General features: G+C 49.4%; 1 protein-coding gene across 1 annotated transcript in view; it reads left to right on the plus strand.

Moving 5' to 3' along the window:
- The window catches only part of HYDIN (HYDIN axonemal central pair apparatus protein), a gene marked incomplete at both ends in the record, with an annotated part of 102,579 nt that overhangs the window by 13,203 nt on the left and 72,071 nt on the right, over positions 1–17,305 (plus strand). The window contains 3 exons of the mRNA XM_079541219.1: positions 2,946–3,070; positions 9,780–9,981; positions 13,094–13,277. Of these exons, the coding sequence (XP_079397345.1) occupies positions 2,946–3,070; positions 9,780–9,981; positions 13,094–13,277 (511 nt within the window). The remainder of the gene's footprint in view (positions 1–2,945; positions 3,071–9,779; positions 9,982–13,093; positions 13,278–17,305) is intronic.

A 17,305-nucleotide genomic window follows, 5' to 3' on the forward strand; every position in this document is an offset into this window, starting at 1 on the left:
ATATGTGCTGAGATGAGCTGATCTCTGTGGTTTTCCTACAAAGGGTCTTAATGGACAAATGAGGCAATTTAACCACCTGTACATTTGACTGTTGTCTTTGGAGCAGGAGCCAGATTTTGATGCAATCAAACAGAAGGCTGAAAACTGACTGTTTTTTTTCCCCCACACCAAATTGTTCTTAAAATGCAGATTAAGGCTGAAGAGGAAACGTGTTTGGTTGTAGGAGGGGAGAGTGCCATGGGACTTGAAGTTGGAGCTTCTTGCACACTGCCTGTAGGAGAAAAGGGGACGTGGAAACCTGAGGCAAGCAATTGACAGCTTTTCTCTAGCATCAAACTCTTTCCACAGGGCAGTAATAGATGAGATCTGAGTGGTTACCGTTGAGAAAGACCTCTTCCAAATTAGTGTGGCTGAATAATGTGTGAGCTGAGGATCTGGCTGTGCTTGCAAGGCACCACTGGGATATTACAGAGCAGGACCTGCAGAAGTTTTGATGTCGTACACCAAAGCAAACATCCAAACGGGCATAGTTTTAAAGAGGATGTCAGAAGAAAGCCGGCTATTAAAGAAGAAACCACAAAGCTTATCTTCTGAAAGATTTCCCGTCTTTTGGGAGGGTGGTGATTCATTAGAAGGGCAGATCTAGCAGGACCAGAATTATCTTTAAAGAACAGCTCACAATTAAATGACAATTAATGGATAAAAGGCCAAGGTTTAGGCTGCCAGCTTCCGTTCTTGGCAATAGCTTTCACTTGGCTATTACAATGCATCAGGGATGTCTCTTACCATTTCTTATCTGAGGGATGCAGAGGACGGCTTAGCTGCCTTGACAGAAGTTTGGGGAACTAAGTTTAGCTGTGGGGCTTTTGCATCTTTTGTGTCCTGATGTAGTGAGGGGTGGTGGGAGGGTTTGGGGTAGGATGTGGGAGGTGCAGGGTTGCTCCATCGCAGCCAGCGCTGGAGGGGAGTGGGGAGATACAGCAGGAGGTGGTACTGGGGGGTGGGGAATCCCCTTTGTTAGCAGATCATCTGAGCTGGGAGGGAAGAGTTTTCCTTTGCTACCCTGGAGATCACGTTCAAGCACCAGCTCTGTCCCAGGCAGCCTGGAGGTGTTCAAGACCCATGGAGATGTGGCACTGAGGGATGTGGGCATGGTGAGGGTGGGTCTGGGGTTGGATTTGGGGATCTGAGAGGTCCTTTTCAGCCTTAATGATCCTATGATTGTGTGACTTCTCAGCAATGCTGATAACTGAATCCCTTCCCTAGCAGGCAGCTGCCGTTAACAGGGCTTGAGGAGCTGGTCCGTGTGCTTTGGTGGAAGGAACAAACTATGTCCCTGAGGAACCTTTTGGGGTGACTGGGAAGATCTTACTGGAGATAAATGAGAGCCTCCTGCTCAGCTGCAGTGGAGTGAGCTCTGTCCTGGGAGGAGGCTGAGGTCTCCTGTCAATGTGCGGGTGCTATGGGCTCACTGCTGCTCCTGCTAGAGCCAGCAGCAATGCTCCAAGCATAATGGGGACAGGTCAGACCACTAATTGCTGCTCTATCTCATTAATGAGCAGAAACTCCAGCAATTTTATCAGCTGTCGCTACTCAGATGAACAAAGTTCAGCTTGTGCGTGTCTCCAGTTCTCATTATTTTCGTGTGCTCTGCATTTCTCTAATCATGGTTAAAGCTCTGCAGAGCAAATTTTGGAGGTGATAATTTGACGACCAGCACAGTGCTGAACACAAAACTTCTGTCTTTTGAGTGGGGCTGTGCAAGAACCATGAAGCCAAGTTGCCACACTTCATCTGGCTTCTCCCTTAGCGTGAAGGTAGAGTTCTACAGCTGGCAGCCAACGGCTGTTTGCCTGGTGACACACCACAAATGTGGTAAACCCAAAGTGTACCAACATGCTTTAATAATTATTTACAGCTCGTTGTATGCAATTTGGGCTTTGGCATAGGCTGCTCAGGGAGCTGGGGAAGTCACCATCCCTGGAGGTGGCCAAGAACCATGGAGATGTGGCACTGAGGGATGTGGTCAGTGGGCATGGTGGGGGTGGGCTGCTTCAGACTTGGTGATCCAAGAGGTTTTTTCCAACCTTGATGATTCTGTGGTTCTATGAGTTTGTCTGGTGGGCCAAGCAAATGGTTACCAAGCTTGGATTACAACCCAGAGTCACAGACTGTGGCTTGTGAATGCATCAAACTGTTAAACCCCCATTGATAGGCTCCTGTTACTGATGCTTGATGGAATCCTTCAGGCTTAGAATGGCATGATCCATTTGCTGCTGTCTTGTCTCTGTGGCTTCACTCTGATCTATGTTTGCGCACATACTTTTCCTTGTTGTTCCTTTTCTTAGAGCAGCTTTTATTGAGTGGTTGATATAATGTGCCCTTCCTTAGGTTAAAACAGGTTACTTTCAAAGTAAAAAGGCTGAATTCTGTAAATTAATGCATAATTATTCTCTGGTCTTCTAGGAAGACTTATTCCTTTGGCTGATTCTAGGCTGTAATCTCCTTGGAACAGGCCTTGCTTTGACATTTGCCTCTCTTGAGGTGAGGTTTGAAGGTGGCTGGGTAAGATAGACGTGAGGAAATTGGGGTCAGCTTTGCATGCAAATAGCAGTTTTGGGCTCTGCTGTTCAAAAACAGTTCTCTGATTGAGTTGCTAGCAGTCTGACTCCTGAGACACTGCAGAGAGGAAGAGCTGGATGCAGAATATGGGGGAGAAGAGGTCACTTTGCACCATGTGGTCTTCTGAGGGCTGAATCTCTTCAGAAGTGGGGGTCTGTCTGATCCTACGAGTTCTGCCTGTCTGATCCTATGTATTCTGTTCTTTACTCTGCAGGTGTGTTTTATCTGCTTGGTGAGGTGAAGCGGAATAGCCTTAGACCCTGGAAGGGATTGTTATCTCCAAAGCTACTGTAATCTCTCTGATTCCTCTCTTTGCATTGCAGCCCTTTCTCTGTTGATCGTTCCATTGGGACCCTTGGGATTGGTGACACCATGCAAGTAACAGTGGAGTTCCACCCACTGAAGACTGGGGACCACGGCGGGTCCCTGGTGGTTCACTATGACACAGGTGAGTGCTGGGCAACAGAATCGCCAAGGTTGGAAAAGACCTACAAGAGCATCCAGTCCAACCATCCACCCATCACCAACAGTTCTCACTGAACCACATCCCTCAACACAACACCCAAACGTTCCTTGAACACCTCCAGGGCCGGTGACTCCACCACCTCTCTGGGCAGCCCATTCCTGAGCACTCTTACAGAGAAGTAGTATTTCCTGACGTCCAGCCTGAATCTCCCCTGGTGCAGCTCAAAGCCACTCGATGATCTTTATGAGTCCCTTCCACCTCAAATGATTCTGTGATTTCATCCTATGAAGTAACAGCGTGGGCTGAGTCTGTCCTTCTGTGCCCTATCTCTCTGTGTCCCGCTGCATTCCTGGCAGACCGTGTCAACACGCTTCCCACACACTACAGTGGTTCCATCATTCCTTTTCTTCCTAGCAGCTCGCTTCCCTCCCCAGATAGGAGTGAAAGACAGAAGGACTTTCACGGTCTGCTCTGAAAACCCTGAGGTTTGTTCTTACAGGGCTGAAGCATGTTGGCCCCGAAGTAGTTGGTTGGTTGACCTGTCCCGAAGTGGTGAAGTGTGTGCAGCTGCTTGCGATGGGGTGGGTGACATCCCAGGGCCAGGTGCTACCTACCTGGGGACGAGCCCATGATCTCCCCTCTGCCTCTCAGCACGGCGCTACAGTTATTTTTAAGTAAACTACAGATCGAGGAGGTGAGCAAAGGAATAATAAAAAGATTATCTGCCTAGCTTGGCAGCATACAAACAAGTAAAATGCTGCAGAGTTGGATTGTTGAAGTGAAACTGAAACGTTTAATCAGTCATTCCCCAAAGCTGCTCATTGCAGGGGTGGTGCAGAGCTCCAGCCTCACAATGGGGCTGGGCTGATTTGGCCAGCACCACGACCTGCATACAGAAAGCAGCTGTGCTGCTCCTGCAGAGCTGCCACCAGACTTGGTTATGAAACAAGCACTAAGAGCAAAATAGCAGCTTAGGACAGTGGGCACTGTGCTGGCATGGCTGTGTCAGTATTGACTTGCTGGCTTGTGAGTGGCGGTGGTTCTCCGTGGGTCATTTGGTTGATTAGTAGGATTGGGTGCATGCTGTGCAGTTTTTGCAGAGTTTGGGTAATGCTTTTGTTAGAAATCTTTCAGAGAAGCGTGAAGGAAATGTCTATGTAGTGAAAATCTGGCCTTGATGCTCTGCATGTCCGTACAGCTCCACATCCCCCATGTCTGTGTGTCTGTATGCGTGAAGTCCCAGCCTGCACTGAAGTGGAGGGGGCTTGAGGTGTTCTGGGCTGCTGCACGTCCCTGTTTGTCACGATGGCATCAGGTGGTGGTGTGAGAAAGAGCTGGTGAACCCAGCCTGGTAAGCATTCCTGCTGGGGAGGGGTCCTGCATGTGGCACCACAGAGTGTCTGGCTGGTGCCTTGGGTCCTCCTGGGTGACTCCCAGCCCACACTATGTGGATATGGGAAAACAAAATCAGTGGATTTGAAACCAGACTCAACCAAGCCCCAATCTATAAAGCTTAGTTATTCTTTTAGTGCTCAAGCAGTTCTCAAGTGTGCCCAGCATGCATATGAACAGTGTAACACGAGATCAGTGAGAGGATGCTCAGGCTATGGAATGCGTGATGGGTTCCCAGAGCTGTGACAGAGGTGGAAAACTGATTCGCCAGTCTCATGAAGTCTGTCAGATGCCTTATTGCAGTGACCAGAGATGGGGCTGGCTGTAGAAAGGAGGTGCTGGAGAAGCACTGGGAAGTGTGGAAGGAGAAGCCCTTCTCTTCTCCCTACAATCCTGCCTCCCATTGCACTCCTAGAAGCACTGCGGTATGATACAAGGGGTGATCTCCGAGCTGTGGGACCCCATTCTGGGTTTCTGCTTGGCTATTTGTAGCACCTGTGAGCCTCAGAGGACTTGTGCAGCTCTGAAATGACTCTGTACAACTGTTTTTTTTTTTTTAATTTTCCCATTGGCCACCGCATCCCTAGGGATCCTTTTGTCAGCGCAGGAAGCTTCAGTAATTAGCAAAGCCCCACTGAGCTTGTGCAGAGCTGACAGACACTCCGTACTGAGATGCTTTTATTGCTGTCAGTGATAAAAGTAATTTGCAGATCATTTTTCCTTCCTCTGTGAGACTGTGATGCAGAAGCCTGGGGGCAGGATGTTTGAGGGGAGAGATCAGAGGTGGTGAATTTTAGGAGACGTATCCAAGCAGGGCCAGTCCTCAAGCAGGAACGTCTGCTCTTCCTGCTCCTGTTATTGTCCTTCCTGCTCGTGGTGCAGAGCTCCAGCAAAGCAGCTCCCTGGGATGAGGTGCAGGCTTGTAGTCCCTGAGCAAGAGCCCCATCCTAAAGCAGATCTCAGCTTGTTTGCTAAGGGCCAGACCCAGGCTCACCGTGCTCCTTGGCCTCTGCGTGCTCGGAGCAAAGAGGAGAGAGCTCAGCTCCTTGAGTAATTGCAACAAGGGCAGGTGGAAGGTGCCAGCAGCATCCGCCTGCAGCTCTGCAGTTGTCAACCAGATTGGGTGAGTTTCTGCTGTGTTGGGTTGTTGTGGCCTGTGGGTTTTCCCTGTTGCAAGTGGATGAAGTGACACACAGATGGGCCTCTGGAGCCCCGTGTCCTAGCAAAGAAAATGGGTTTTTCATCTCAAATGGGAGCTATGAGATCAGAGGGGGATTTAAAGGCACGTTTAACCATAGGGAATTAAGGAGCTGACGTGGAGCTCTTCAGTCACCCACGGAGTGACAGCACCATGGGATTGGACAGATAGAGACATTGGGGTCTGGTGGGGGTGGCGGGTGGCTACAGAGAGCAGTGACTGTGAGGAAACAAAGTGTGCATCAGTGGTGTTCTAGAGGCTGGGTCCCACCAGCGTTAGCAAGGAGGAGCTGTCAGCTGCAGCCCTGGTTGTTCTGCTTCTGCTCAGCTGGGGGCTGTGAATTCCATCGCTTTGGGATGCTGAATTTGTCCAGCACCAGTTTTACCCATGCTGGTAAATGCACAACGAAGGCTTTGTGGTGTGCTGGTGATGGCTGTAACCATGCAGGAAACTTTGTTGAATCTCAGCCTGCTTTCTTTTAATTGCTGCTTGAGGCTAAATGAGTGAATGGGTCTGCCAGCATCCCTGAATCACAGCTACCAGCAAGGATAAAGCATCAGATAACAGCACTGCCCTCCTGTCATCTCCATCTGTGCTCAGGTAGGCTTCGGAGGGGTCAACTGCCTCTGTACAGCTGTTTTCTTCCCTTAAGAGCCTCCTTTCCACCAAGGTCTTGTCATTCATCTTGGAATTGCAATCGGTGGCTTCCAGGAACTTGTTTGAGAATGAAATGAAAATCCTATTGATTCAGTCTGTAGAGCAAACCTTTGCCTTTCTCTTTTTTTTTTCCTTCTACCCACTGATTGATGTGAACAGGCAGCAGGGTTTAGCTGAGGCTCAGCCCTCCCTGTGCTTCACATTCCTGACATCACTCAAGGCAGAACGCTCTCATTTGTCCTAACTGCAGCCAGGATGGAGCAGCGTGCTGCTTCTCTGAGCAAACTCCCTGCCTCTTACAACAACTTATTTTTGGTCCCTTGAAAAGTTCCTTTGTCCTTGGAAGGGGTTGGGATCCATCCAGCATTGATCTAGCCATGCAAGTTCATGCAGACCATGAGTCGTGGTCATCTTGGGTGACAAACAGAGGGGAAAAACGTGGGGACCGTGGGCTGCTGGGTGAAAAAGCTGGTGGTGCATGGCGTGCTTTCCTTCCTCCACTGCTGAGAATTCCCAGCACTTTGCCTGGTTCTTGCCTGATTTATAGCCTTGCCTGCCTGCCTCGCGGTGCCTGGGAGGTAGGTGAGCAGAGGGAGGTGATTTTTGGAAGCAAATGAGGTGTGAAGTTAACGTAGCTCTGTGTTGATAGTGGCAGCACTGCACCAGACCGAGGGCTGGTAACTAATACAGCTGCACGGTTATGGGCTCTTATTGCTCAGATCAATGAGAGTGAGGGGGTCTAATTTCTCCCCAGAGTGCTTACTTATGTTGAAACAGCTAGCAAATGGTTCCTGTCGTCGTTCCCCTTTTCTAGAACTGCTCTCAGTAATGACTTTTTTTATTCTGATTCGGATAAGGGTGTCCTACCTCTTGCAAACCTTTGCCCCTCATGGGCCTTTTGAGTGGGGACAGGTGGTCCCTCCTTGGCAGGGGAAGGGCTACCAACGTTTGTGCTGCATCCGTACTCAAACACCCCCTCACAAATCCCTGCTATTGCAACCGTGGCGTTGTTCCAAGGCAGGAGCAGCTTCCTAGGCTTGGTGTGGGGAGCTGGATTAGGAAACGGCCTCAAATTGCCCCAGAGGAGGCTCAGGTTGGATGTTAGGAGCAATTTCTACTCCAGGAGAGCGGTGAGGCAGTGGCACAGCTGCCCAGGGATGGGGAGGAGTCACTGTCCCTGGAGGTGTCCAGAGCTGTGGGGATGTGGCACTGAGGGACGTGGGCATGGTGGGGGTGGGCTGGGGTTGGGTTTGGTGGGGCTTAGAGGTCTTTTCCAACTTCAGTGCAAGAGGAGCCCATGTTGCTCAATGGAGAGGTCACAGCTGCCACGTTGGCCATTGCCAAGCAGTCGTTGCTTTCTGCCTGCCCCCATTTCTGTCTCAGAGCTGCTTGCATCTGGGGCAGAATCCTCTTGTAGCCATGGGCTGGCTGGAAGGAACAGCAATATGCTGTGTCCATGTGACAGAAGCAGGAGAATTATTTATCCCAGATCAATCCGGAGCTACAATAACACCCTCTGAGCAAAGGGCTTGGCTTTATTTTTCTTGTGTTTCTGGTGATATATTGGCAGAATCTGTCTCCTTGACTGTGTTTACAGCAGAAGTGAGAGCAAGACAACCTTCTGACAAGCTGAGTGAATGAAAATAAACTTGCTTTCCGTTCTACCCAGCTATTCCAGGGTTGGCTGTGGGCTCCCCTAGAAGAGGTGAGGGGATGCAGCAGGATATTTGTCTTGTTTCCAGCTTCCTTAATAGAGCAGTGATCAACGGAGGGGAAAGTGCCAGCTGTGATTGGTAGGAAAGCATTCTTCATAAAACCCTAAATTTGTTTTGAAATCTTGTTTAAGAATTCCCTCATCCATTCATTGAGATGTACTTCCAGGCTAAACAAAACTCGTCGTTCTATTTCAGAGCAATTTGTGCTTCTCTGGAAACTATTCCCTCTTGTGCAATATGCAGCTCGTGTAGTAGGAGAAGAATTCTGAAAGGTGCTTTGGCTTTTCTAAATCTCCTCTTTTTTAACTCTTTCCTGCAGAAAAAAGGGTCCAGGAAGGATGGCCCACTGCTAGATTCCTGTCTTGAGATTACAAAAGCTCACGACGTGTGAAGATGCCTGCACGTGCAATGAATGCTGGAGTAAAACAGCAGTGTTTCTGCTGTTTTAGTGTGCGTGTTTCAGAAGTGCACAACCCAAAGCATCTGCTGCAAGGGTGCATTAACCCAGCTCTCGATTTCCATTTCAGGCATTGCTTTGTTGAGGTTGCAGAAGATGGGCTGTCTTGTTCTTTCTGTCCAAAGCGTATCCAAAGCATGCAAGGAGGAGGGAAATGACAGCCTGGAATAAGGCAGTGTTCTGTAAATAATGGTAGGGCCAGTAAGTCCAGGGGGTGTTACATTAGAGCAGAGTGGCTTGCCCCAAGAGCAGCAGCAGGGGATGCTGAGCAGAGCGTGGATGTGTGCATATGCCATGTTCCCCCCTGGGGCTGGCAGTTCTCAGGGCTGGAGGCTTCGGTCTCATCTTTGTTTAGTAGCTGCTGATGGTTTTGTCTCCTGAGAATGTGCCCAGGTGCTGTCTGGATGTAGAGCTGTGAGCCTCCATCCTATGGTGATGTGTTCCAAACGAATGAACAGATTGTTCCTTGATAAAAGCACTGCTGTTTGCTCAGTGTAACTTCTGGGAACGTTATCTCAGATTCTTGTCTTATGAAAAATTGTACCGTTCTATGATTTCTTGGCTCAGGGCTCCTCTGGTTGACTCTGCCATGTACTCATTGAAGAGGAAGGGCAATGATCTGACTCTTCTAAACTTCTTTATATGTGATAAATCATCCATCGTAATATAATCCCTTATACGAAAAGGACTGTCCGCTCCTTGGAAAAGTTGCTGGTTCTCTCACAATGTAACTTGAATGCCCACCATTGTAACACCCTTAAAAGACTTGAAGGCTGAATTCCTCGGCGTGGGGTGGGACGGATGGATGACTGTAGAGATTTGTGATTTGAAGGATGAATCTGGCTTCGTTCCCCAAGAAGAAAGGGGTCTCTCTTCCCAGAATCAACACCATTCTACTGCGTTATGGCTGGATGTGTGGTGGGCAATTGCTGTTGTGTTATGGTAGGATTTATTGAGTCCATCCAGCACATGTCCAGCTCTGCCCTTGTGTTGCTACGTGGCAGCCTTTAAGACATCTTCACAAAACACAGCAAGGCTGGGCACAGCTTCTACACCTCTGTTCTCACCTGCGCCCCGTTCTGCTGTAGGCTTTACTTGTTCCTCTGAACATCCCTTTGTCCCCTGTGCATCTTTCTTGTCAACAAGAAGGGACTGAAAACTGTCAATCCAGCTAAAAGCTGTTGCTAATTGTTGTTAGCAGTGCTTTGCTCTGTTCCTTGTGCTTCCACCAGCAAATGAGCTGAGCGAAGGCTCTCTTTTGCTTTATTCCAGGCGAAGATGTTCTCACAAGCTTGTATGGAGCGGCGGTGGATGTCAACATCAGGCTGGACAGGAACTCCTTGATGATTGCAAAGACTTACCTCACGCTGGCAAACCACAGATCTGTAGTCATCCACAACCGGAGTGAGATCATAGCCCACTTCCAGTGGAAGGCTTTTGTTACTCAGGAAGAGGAGGATCAGCAGAAGCTGAGGTTGGTGTGAGAGGTTCATTTCAGGGTGATGCTCTGCCAGGGGTATAGCTCGTGCATGGCTTCAAGTGGCATTGGTGGTTTTGAATGTCCTAGGATGAGGAAACCATTGAAAGCATCAAGATGTGTGAGCTTCAGGGTAATGCAGCCCTGTTCTTCCTGTTCCATTTTTGGCCTTTATTCCATTTGGGGATGCTCATTTGGGGAGGAGATATCGATTGCAATGACTGCATTTCCTCACATTGCAATTCCATGCTCTATGGGAGCACAAACCCATGAGATCTCAGAATCCTGGGGATACAGAGGGTCCACAAGGCTGAGGACTGCACTGAGAAGCAGCACTTAGCTATGCTATATGCAGCAATGTTATTATAAACCCACTGCAGTGCCTTCACTCCAGCTTTGATAGGAAGGTTTTGTAGAGCTCTTTGTTGGCCCAGCAGGCTCCTGCTTTGGGGCATCGAGTAATTTTGCCCTTCCCAGCACAATAAGATTCTTCTGCCTGTCTTTAGAGGCTGGAGAGAGCTCTGGGGAGGAGGGAAGATGGGGCTTGGAAGTGCCTCTGGGTTCCTGCTCTGTGCATCTGTGTGGCAGTGAGAGGTGGGACAGGTAGTGCTGATGATGCTGGAAGGGCCAAGGGTTGGACAGGTCCTTTGAGGAGTGTCTTTGGTGAAGCTGTGAGATTTCAGTCTTAGGCAGCAAAGAAACACAGCCTGGGGGATGATGAATTTGCAATTACACTTAAAAGCCTGAGCGATTTAGGGAACCGTGTGACTTTCCAGACTTGGATGGATGTAGGTACATTAGAGTTACTCCGAACCCACAGCTGATCGGGAAACTGCCTTAAACTGGAGCACTTTTTAAGGGCTTCTGAGCAAATAAAGTTCAACATAATTAGGTCAGAAATGCCTTGAAGGCCAAAGCTAGTTTTCCACTGTTCTCTATTTTTAATTACACAGCGTGTGACTTCTGTGCAAGCTCAATGTGTTAAAAGAAACCTCGTGACTTTCTCTTGGTGCTTCCCCAAATGATTCCTTCAGCATCTCTTCCCACCTGCCCGTCTCACATTGAACCCTCAGTCATCCAAGGCAACCAGGTTTCCTCACAGTTAACTTCCACCTGATTTTTTTCCCCCCAGTTACATCTGATGTCATGCCAGTTTGCGTAGTGGGCTTTGGCCAGAGCATTCTGGTCTTCCTTGCTGCAGGCCCTTGGAAGCATCCTAACTCCAATGCTGGAGCCCTGCTATCACCCTCTTGATGCACACAGTGCCATTCTCTTCCTGCTTGCTGGGGCTGCCCATCCTGGGAGGTGAATCTGAACCTTCCATGATGCCCAGAGCTCTGTACTTCTGTCCAGGAATTGGTCACCTTCATCCACAAAGAGCATGCTTGGTTCCTCGAGGCAGCAGCATCTATGTACAACAGTTGAGCTTTGCGTAGGAAGCTCCAGAACTGAACCTGCAAATTGAGAGCACAACAATGTTGGGGTTAGGGCTAGTGAGACCTCCTTTTCAAATAATTCATTTGGGCTTGAAATTATGGGAAGCCAGTAACTCTGCTGCGTCTTTGTGCCCCGTGTGCCCACATCTGCTGCTTTGCCTTGCACCTTGGTGGGCGCTCACAGGGTGGGGATCCTACAAAAGGTGGCTGGGTAAATAGACAGATAAAGGAACCTCCATAATAAACATGAGTGTGCTTGGGTTGTGCATGCATGCTTGGGTGCCCCAAGATGTTCAGCTTGGAGCCCACACCAGGTAAGTCTGTGTTTTTGCACTCAAGGAAGAGACGACCCAACGTAAGAGAAGCCCTTGAGGTCTCAGAACAGTTCTTCATGGGGAAAAGCAGAGCAGGACCCTGTGCTTGGATGTGACCCTAAATGGTGTGGCTCATTAGGGGATTTGCTCTGTCTCCCTCCTGGAGGACTTCCTGGGATGCCCATGGACAGAGACTGGGCTCAGGCTTGCTCATCTCAGTGACCTTTCCTAATCCACTGCTTTGTAGGTCAGCCATGGAGAAAGATTTCCTATTACACTATGGGGAGCTAGCCAAAGCAAGTATTTTTGGCACTGGTGACAGCATTTGCCTGAGGCTCTGTCTGTGTGCAGCTAGTAACGGCTGTGACTGTATTTCCTTTCTAATTGCATTTGAATTTAGCTGGGTGATGACTGCTATCCTTTTCTTTCTACGTCACCTCAATTTGCTGCATATGGAGCCTTCCACCCACTCCTCTGGAGCTGTGACCTGCTGGGTCTTTGTGGCTGAGGACTGTTGTGTGAAGGGGGGCAACAACATAACAAGCTACAGTTCTCTCTTCTCGTCTCTTTGTTGTGATCTTTGAGCACCAGAATTATTTTGGCTGTGGCTACTGGCATGGGGAGAGAGAATTGAGGTTCTGCTGAAAGAGCCCAGAAGAAGGGAGAAAATGAGATTGTTCAAGGCTAGCCTCGAGGGTCTGAATTCAGAGGTACTGGTTCTGACTTACTTATTGGGAATTCTCAGTGAAGTCTCTTCCACTCTGTTTTTATGGGTATAAAACCACCAATTTCGCTGAGGTGATGTGATGTCCGAGTCCATGAGCTTGCTTTTAAAGGGGTGGGAGACCTATCATGGAGAGACCTACAGGGACCAGAAGCAGATACTGTGCCGTGCTCCAGTGGGGAAAGAAAAAGGCTGATGCTGGGGAAATGCAGCTGAGATCCAACCTCTTCCCCCTCCCCAACCCTTTCCAGAGGAAAGCACTGCAGTGGTTGCCCCTTGGTATTTCTGTTCTCTGCGTCCCCGTGAGCAGCTCTGTGGGTGGTAGAGGCCATCTGAGGTGATGAATGGACGCTCCATTGGTTGGCAGCTTTGGTCCAGAAGCTCTTTTGAGGGGTGTTAGCTTTCAAAAACACATTCTTAGCTCGCAAGCAAGGAGCAAAGCGCCCCGCCATGCTGGTGAATGGGTGGTGATGACATGATCCATGTGGGACCCCGGGCTCTGGGTTAGCCCCTTGCTGTGCTGCAGCTGCTGCTCCCCACTGAGCACGTTGCCGGCCCTCCTTTTACACGGCAGCCTCTGCAAATGTGTTGCTTATCCAATTATCCGCTTGGTTTGTCTCTCCCCGTGGCTCCAGGCTGTGTCACAGGCTGCGGAGGCAGGAGGAGGATGAGATGGATCGCTTTGCTGATGAGTGCATGGTGGATCCCTCTCTGCGGGAACGCCTCTCCGTCCTCTCCCGTGTCTTCCAGAACCACCGTGCAAAAGTGCAGGGAGACTCCATGCTCTTCTCCGATGACATCTTTGCCATCGAGCCAGTGGTAAGCAACGCCTGAGACCTGCCTCCTGTTCTTCCTCCAATGCAGCCTGCGTTGCCCCCATGGCACAGCTTGGCTTTCCCTGCTGGGGAATGGGGGTGGGAGTAACTTCCACTCAGCTCTACATTTGAGGGCTCTCTGGTAGCGTATGGGCCACATGTGGTCTGCTGTTGTTTGCTGACTGTGAGTTCCTCTCCTCTGTGCACCTGTCTGAAACGTGCTTGGAGCTTGCAGAGAGATCAGTTTGGGCACATCTTACTTATACTACAAAGGAGTTAACAAAGGACGTTAGAGCACTGTCAGATCACGTATTAATCCTGCCCCCAACAAAACAAAAGGAGGCCAAACTCAGGTTTAATCACAGAAAAACCAATCTCTTCCTGTAGTCTGGATTTGCACCATGTCTGTGTCTCCTATGTGAAGTCACCTGTGAGCTGGACGTAAGACTGGCAGGTTGAAATAGGCTTTTTATTGCATGTAGGTACAGAAGTATTTTTGATTTTCTGCGTATTTAAGCAAAACTCTAGTTTGTTTCAATCAACCAGAGCCCCCCGTGGTGCATGGAGCAGTGTTTGGAGCACATCCCAGGGCTCAGGTCTGGAGGGAGGTGTTTCCAGCATCACCCATCTTCTGACTTCCTTTAGTTATGAAACAATCAGTTCAGAGTTGTGCTCCTGCCTTTCTGTCCCCCTGCCTGGCACGAGGGTTCCTTTTCAACAAATAAATACGTTCTCCTCTTTATCAGATGGCAGAATCTGAAAAGCTATCACTGTTCATTTCCATAACCTTCCCTCCAGTGATGGCTTCATGCCCTTCTGCTTTGATAGATGCCCTCTATGCTCTGTCATGCAAATTCCACCCAAAGATGGGACCTTGGTGCCTTAGCTGACCAATGTTAGTCTCTGCTTCCCTTCCTCCCAAACATCACCCATGGTGCCTGAGAGCACCTGGTGGAAATGATCAGACCCTTGTGACAAGGGACTGATCGATGGATGAATTCATGTTTATTACCCTCAGACTGTTTGCAGAGGTCAGGAAGCTGTTGGTGCCATAGCAGCATCGTGACCTTCTTGTGCAGAAGATTTGCTGCCATCTGTAGAAGCTGCAGCAGATCACTTCAGTCCACGCAGGGTTAACTCGCTGATGGAAAAATAATAACAACAAAAAAAGAAGAGAAGGCAGTGATTTTGGAGCTACCACGTGACCATAAACATTTTGAGCAGCCGTCCAAGCCTGTGGGAAACAAGCTGTTATGCAACTCTGACTTTCTAAGCGCATCTCCAAGTCAGTTTAATTTATTTTTGCAAATGCACAGGGTCTTGTCAGCAGAAGCAGCTGTGCTGGAAGCCCAGGTGGCTACCACAGGGCACAGCCCTTTCTTTCTGCTGCATTCTCTCTACCACAGCCAAGCTGTAATCACGTGGGAGCTGACTCTTTGGAAATGAAAACCAATGGGTGGGAAGGATGCAGGTTTGTTACTGTCCCACTGCCCTTGACAAGTCGTCACTGTCCTGTCATGAGGAGTGATCCCTTGGTGTTGCACGTGAGCTCTGAGAGATCCCTGGGTTGCAGAGTTGTGGGTGTGGGGGATCCTGCAGCTGGGAAGCATCCACAGCAGAGCTCACTGCACAGCACTCTTGGCAGAAGAGTGCTCCACCATCTCATCTAGAAGCCCTGGTCCATCCCACAGCGCCGTGTGGGTTTGGTTGTTTATGGCTAGAGGCAGATGTGAGCAATGGCACTGCTATTGCCATCGGTGCCCTGAACTAGCAGGGTGCACCGTGGGCATCGTTTCACTAGCAGTCGGACAAGAGATGATGACCCCAAGTTGCACTGGGGGGATGGGCAGGTTGGATAATGGGGGAAAAATTCTTCTCCAGGAGAGTGGTGGGGCAGTAACACAGCTGCCCAGGGAATGGGGGTTGTCACTGCCCTTGGAGGTGGTCAAGAATCATATTGGATGTGGCACTGAGGGGCATAGAGGTCTAGAGCTCTCACAGGCATGGGTGGATGGTTGGACTAGGGGATCTTGGAGGTCTTTCTAACCTTAACAAATCTATGATTCAGTGCTGCTGTTTCCATGATCTTCAGTTCAATGTCCACTGCATCTTTTGTGCTGCACCATCCACCCAACCCTTGCAGTCTGTCCAGGGATGATGTAATGCCAGCAGCGTTACAGTATCACGTTCTCAGCACCTTGTGTTGGGTTTCTATCCTGGATGGCATCCATGGGAGTTCTCCCTGCCCTGTCCCACTTGCCGCTCACTGCTGGGGGCTTGAATCTCACACACCAACCTCAAAGGGCGGGTGATGAAGCATATTCCTTTTAACCAGCAGCCATTCTTCTCCCTTGGGGTAGCAGGAACATGGTGAGGAACCTCTTCCACAGCCTACTTTAATTTCCCAGGAGAAATAACTCATAATATTTTCTAGCTTTATAGTCTGACATACAGCAGTAATGAATGGAGAAATGACCAGAATTTCCCAGAATAGTTATGCCTGTCTTAAAGGGATTTGTTTTAGTCATGGAACAGTAAAATAAAATGTAACTGATAATTTCTTCTTGCCCTCCAACCTTTGAGTCAATCTGCCCATCTGTCAGGGACGGGCTGCCAGAAGTTTCCAATCAAATGCATGGAATCCTGCAGAAGAGTGACTTCAGCTCAGGAGACTGAGCCTTTTAACAGCTGGTTCTGGCTTTCTAGTGCTGGATGAATGCAAGGCTCCACTGGCAATGCTGCATTAGAACTATGCACCAGCACAGCTCTGCAATAGAAGTGGTATCTTATCCATAGGAGTTGGAATCAGACCCTACAGTCTGACACTGATGCCTTTTAGGAAGTTCCCACTGCTGTAGCTACAATGGCTCCCAGTGGCAATGCAGGAATAAGGCAGTTTCCCTCTCTAGCATGGCTCCTACCCACCCCATGTGGTGTATTCTTTCTCCTGTTCAGGGCAAGAGAAAATGAGCCCTGAGAACCAAGTAAGTGTGGGCATTGTTGCTTCAGATCCCTAGGAAGGTTGGTCCAAAGTTGAGAAGATCCATAGGGATTCCTCCAACAGGTACTGAGCTGCAGGGAGCACCTCTGCAAACACAGCCCAGGGCTGGGGGATGGCATGCACCTGTGCTTTCTGGGGCCAGCACTCCTCTGGTGTGTAGCAGGGACCCCAAAGCAGACGAAGGGGCTGTCCTCATTGCCTGCCTTTGACACAAAAGTCAGGGTTTAGGGTTGGTGGAAAACATTGCCCAGAGCTTTGTATAGGTTATCCTGTGTCTTAAGGATGTGGTTTGGTGGGCATGATGGGGATGGGTTGATGGTTGGACTGCAGCTCAGCTTTAGATCTCCAGCTTGGATAGAGAATCATTAAGGTTGGAAAAGACTACTCAGATGATCCGGTCCAACCATCAGTCCATCCCCTTGATGTGCACTAAACCACGTCCTTAAGATATAGGATAACCTATAGGAGGCCTCAGGCTATCACCCAGTGTTCTCCTAAGCACCTGGGTGTTACAGCCTTGAAGAGTCGGCCCTTTTTCCTTGCGGATCCTGGGACCACTTTTTGGGAAGCTGAAGGTCATCACCGCCCCAAGAGGAGCATTGGTTGCACCACAGGAGTTGGGATGAGCTGTGCTGTGGGCAAGATCCTTGCTGTGCCTCCACTTCTGTGTGCTGCAAAGCAGGCAGCTGGGATTTGCTGAAATACATCTGTTTCGAAGCTCTCCATGAGCTCTTCCCTTCTATAGCTACAGGGGCTCCCAGTCCTGTTTCTGAGCTGTCCCTGACTCCTGTCCCTACTTGCTGGCCTTGCACTCAGGTCCCCATGCACTGTCATGCTCTCCCTGCTGCTGCCTCTGTGTGATATTGCTGGGGCTGTGCTCCAGCCCGGTGCCAGCTCTATTTCTATCACAGATGTACTCACAGTAGAGTTTCTCAAATTCCAAAGTCAGCTAAACTTGCTCAGCTAGAAAACTGCACCGTTGTTAGCAGATACATATTCATCAGGCCAATGGCTTTTTAATTTTCTTCCTT

The sequence above is a fragment of the Tetrao urogallus genome (assembly GCF_951394365.1).
Source record: "Tetrao urogallus genome assembly, chromosome: 12".
Taxonomy (NCBI): domain Eukaryota; kingdom Metazoa; phylum Chordata; class Aves; order Galliformes; family Phasianidae; genus Tetrao; species Tetrao urogallus.